This window comes from Mesoplodon bidens (genome assembly GCF_964165515.1).
Source record: "Mesoplodon bidens genome assembly, chromosome: 5".
NCBI classification, from domain to species: Eukaryota; Metazoa; Chordata; class Mammalia; order Artiodactyla; family Ziphiidae; genus Mesoplodon; species Mesoplodon bidens.
In genome coordinates, this window is record NC_138161.1 from 15,348,454 (window position 1) to 15,353,266 (window position 4,813).

The 4,813-nt window shown below is 36.5% G+C and overlaps 1 protein-coding gene across 1 annotated transcript; it reads left to right on the forward strand.

The window, feature by feature from the left end:
- Window positions 1-2,453: 2,453 nt before the first annotated feature.
- On the forward strand, window positions 2,454-3,202 carry KRTAP24-1 (keratin associated protein 24-1; the record flags this gene model as incomplete). The annotated part of the gene is given in 2 exon segments (XM_081235299.1): window positions 2,454-2,844; window positions 2,847-3,202. Coding segments are annotated over 2 exon segments (747 nt in total).
- Between the last annotated feature and the right edge of the window lie 1,611 nt (window positions 3,203-4,813).

Below are 4,813 nucleotides of genomic sequence, written 5' to 3' on the forward strand. Positions count from 1 at the left end.
ATGGTATGATACAGGGATGCAGCAATACACCTCCATCAACCCCTTGACTCTTCTATATATCACTTGAAGCCAGTAATTTCATGGAAAGTTGGCCACCAACTGCCTGGTGTATTGTTTCAAGCTGAGGAGACTTTATTTTTTTTTACATATTCTTTTTCAGATTCTTTTCCATTATAGGTTATTACAAGATATTGAGTATAGTTCCCTGTGCTATACAGCAGGAGGTCCTTGTTTACCTATTTTATATGTAGTAGTGTGTATATGTTAATCCCAAACTCTTAGTTTATCCCTCTCAACCCTTCCCCTTTGGTAATGATAAATTTGTTTTCTATGTCTGTGGGTTTGTTTCTGTTTTGTAAATAAATTCATTTGTATCTTTTTTAGATCCCACACCTAAGTGATATCATGATATTTGTCTTTCTCTGTCCGACTTACTTCACTTAGTATGATAATCACTAGGTCCATCCATGTTGCTGCAAGTGACATTGTTTCATTTTTTTTATTACTGAGTAATATCCCATTGTATATATAAACCACATCTTCTTTATCCATTCATCCATCAATGGACATTCAGCTTGCTTCCATGTCTCGGCTATTGTAAATAGTGCTTCTATGAATATTGGGGTGAATGTATCTTTTCAAATTGGAATTTTCTCCACATATATGCCCAGGACTGGGATTGCTCAATCATATGGTAACTCTATTTTTAGTTTTTTAAGGAACCTCTATGCTATTCTCAGTAGTGGCCAATCCAATTTACATTCCCTCCAACAGTGCAGAGGTTTCCTTTTTCTCTACCCCCTCTCCAGCACTTATATGGAGGCCATCAACTGCTTTATGTATTTTACTTCCAATATGCCTCCCTCAGGACTGAAAATTTCTGTGAAAAACTCCAGGACAGTCTATAGCTGAGCAATTTGCTTAAAATATAGCTCCCTGATCCTGACCTTTTTCACCTGGGACACGTTTCACAAACACTGTTTTAAAAAAAGTTACTCATAGAATAAATTCACCCCTTTATTGAATAAATACTGAGAGGAACTCTGAGAAAACTCAGATTAAAAAAAAATTGGAGAATACTGTCGCTTTAAATTGGTGTGCATTTTAAAAATCTAGCTGAGAAGCAGAAAGAAGGAAGGGAAATCAAATTGTCTTCTGTGAAGACAATGTATTTTAAAAACTAACCCTATAGCTTATCCTACCTGAAGAAGCTGGTACTGTCCCCTGTCTGAACACCTCACTGTTAATAAATGCATTGCCATTTCCAGTTCAATGGAGGCTGTAAGTGTGAATTATAGTTTGTATTTTTAAGAACAAAATGCCAGTTCTTTAGTTTAAATTAAACTCTTAAAAAAAATTTCCTTCAGCCTTCACCATAAGGAGTGAAGAGTGTTATTTAATATGTACAGTGCCCAAAAGAACCATACAGGTTATTCAAATAAAAATTTTAAGCATAACCATTCCTTTTTGTGGGCATAGACTAAAAATAACTATATTCTTCAACAGAGGAATGAAGTCCATGTGAAAAAAAAAAGCAAATCAGGAATAAGTAAAACTTGTTTGGGCAGAAATGTAGAAAAATATTATACATCTGACAGCAGCTGGGTTTCACAACAGAGACAATGGAATGTATAACGAAATTTTAGTCAATCAGGAAGGTACTATCTGGAGAAACTGGCATTCTTTGATATTACATACTGTAGAAACTCTTTAAGAAAGGGATCTCATAGAAGGCTTGGTTACTTAGCAACCACTGACCCCTGGGAACAAGTTCATTTTTGGCCTTGTATAGGTTACTAAGTCTCACTGGGATTGCTGTGAGTCTTACAGATGGAATTTCCCAAACAGATGAAAAGTTGTCACCAGTACATGGCCTGGCACAGTTAAGAGGATAGCACATATTTGGGGGAAGCAATTCTTTCTCTTAATAGTTAAATGCCTTACACTCTCTTTTGAGCAACAGTGTGGAGACAAAGTATTCAGGTTATTTTAGAGTTTAGGATCAAGTCCTACAATATTTTGCAGTAGTCAAAAGACTGTAAAAGTCCAGGTTCTTTGTTTTATGTGGATTCTCATTAACATTTTGACAACCATGCTGCAGAAGCCCATAGACACATGATCTCTTGTTTACCACTGATCGACAAATGAGAGTTTGCCTATTAACATTGAAATCAAAGTTCACCAAAACTATGGTCTACAGATGATGAGTGATGGGTGATGGTCAAAATGATGATTATAGATACTTTGAAGAATCAAAATAAACTTATTTTTATATGAGTGTGAAGACATCAGCAGCTGTAGCTAAACAACACACTAATGAAATGTTGCTATGTTATTATTATCCCAGGCAGTGAGAAGGAAGAGAGTCTGGAGAGGATGCAGAAAATCACCAGGGAAGATATAAAAGTTCATCAAGCCACAGGCTTACCATACCTTCACGGCCATCACTGAGCATGCACTCAGGCTCCATGTCTCTTCTGGGCTGTCCTGGGAATTGCAGTGGGACATCCTACAGAACTTACTGCTATATTTCTGTTGCTCTTTGCTCCAGTGATGTAAGCCCTACCTTTGGGCTTGGCTTACCCAGTAACTACCAAGGAAATCTCTGGCTCCTGGATAACTGCCAAGAAACGTATGATGAAGCACCAAGCTGTGAATCTCCCAACTGTGAGATCAAGACCTGCACCACAAGTTGTGACCAATCAAACTCATCTGTGCCCTCCAACTCTCCAACAGTGGGCAAAATATTCAGTGCCTGTGAAACTACCAACACGGGACCCAGCCCCAGCTGCAACCCATGCACTCAGACCAAGGGGTATGTATCCGATTGCTACAAACCCAGCTATGTACATCCAAAGCCTGCCAAACCCTCAGCAATGTCTTCAAATGCTTTGGGCAACTTAACTGTTTATCCAAGAGTTTCTGGCCCCTAAACAGCTACAGACTGGGTAGTTTGGGGTATAGAAGCTACAAAAATCTTGGCTTCATACACAGTGGCTTTCCACCATCATGTTATATTACCAACAGCTGCCAATCCCAAAACTATTTAATAAGAAATTGCCAATACCTGTATTATTGGCCCAGGAGCTGCCAACCACTGAGCTGTTTTTCAAGAAACTTCCAGTCTCTGAGCTGTATACCAAGTACCTTTCCTCCTGCGAGATATTTATGTAGTGGCTGCAGATCTCTGAATTGCTATTGATCAACTTATTGCATTTATAGCTTCTAGAAATTGTCCAATGGGGCAGATTCTACTACGCTGTCACCCTCTCGAATATTCTGCTGGATTACTTCATATGTCTTAAGAATCGTGTTCCATTAACCACAAATATAACTCCAGGACTTATTAACCACAAACATTATCACCTGCTAGCTTTTTTTCTGTTGCTTTCTTAATGCCCTTTGTGTTGAAGGCGGATCCTGAAGGTAGTATTATTGTTTTGACATTGAATATGACAGAAACACTGAAGAGATTCCATATGAAATACAATGCAATACAGTTTTCTTATTTGGGCTGTCACTGTCACTCATCTGCCAATGCAACTATCCCCGACCTTTCCTGATAAAGTGGAGCCTCCTTGGTCTGACTGGTGATTCCAGCACATTCTTTCAAGATTGTTCTGCTTTTTATCAATAGTTTTGCCTATTGCCTAACTAGCATCTTGCTAATAAGCTATGAGATAACATCACCTTAAACATTCTGAGTTGAGCTATTTCATCCTTCCCCTACTGCCTGAATATAAGGATGTGCAAGCAGAAATGTCCAACTAGAGTTCAAAATCAGAAGACTTTCAGTAAATCTTCTCTTCCAAAGAAGACATAACACATTGGATTGGCAGGCACTTGGCTTTTGTTCTCAATGCCTAGGAGAGAGCCTCAGAAGTAGCAGAAACACAAACATTGTTGAAAGAATGACAAAATACTCTTATAGATGCTTCATGAGTAGTAATAATCTATGTTCATGATTCTGCTAAAATTCTCCCCGGTTGATTTATTGCTTTCTGATTGCCAAAACAGTCCTGGTACATAGGTAATAAGCAAAGTTCTATTGGGAAATAATGATTTTCATTTTGCTTTATTTCATATTCACTAAAGTTTTGTCAATGTCCTGGGCAAAATACATAATATTTTTGAAACAGTAGTTTCCTGCTGCTTAGTTTGTAGCTTAATTAAAAATATAAAGAAAATAGACTATGAATTCCAGGTACTTTTATTTGTTTTGTATTTTTCTATTTTTAACACATTAAGTGGTATTTCTCTTAGAGTGTCTGTGATTGATATTTACATAGGGAAATTTGGGGATAAATTATAAAATAAATAAATTTAACAAAAATTATCTAAAATATTAAATGTATGTATATTTCCCTGAAAATATGTGTATTTAATTTTGTTGATAAGATATGGACTTTGGAATAAATTTAATCTTGAATTCTGAGAAGTGATTTAACTCCTAAAAAGCTTTCTAAAAATTGAAAATAAAATCATCCATTTTGGTGATAAAGAAGAAAAAAATCCATCCTAAGATTTTTTTTGTATATGAAAAGCAAATTATATTTAAAGTCAAATAAAATGGTCCCTGGAGATGGGTGTTACTGGAGAGTGGAAAGATGGGGAAAGATCATCAATATAAATAGTCAATGAATAATATTAAAACTCATGAAGTGTACGAATGGAGCTACCATTTTATTTATTCATTCAGGAGGCCTACTATGTATAGAAAAGGCTTATAGAAAGAATATTAATGTATTGCTCCAGTGCGAACATGTTTGGGGACAGTCAAATCACTCCTTTGTGAGTTCATTCTATTTTCAGA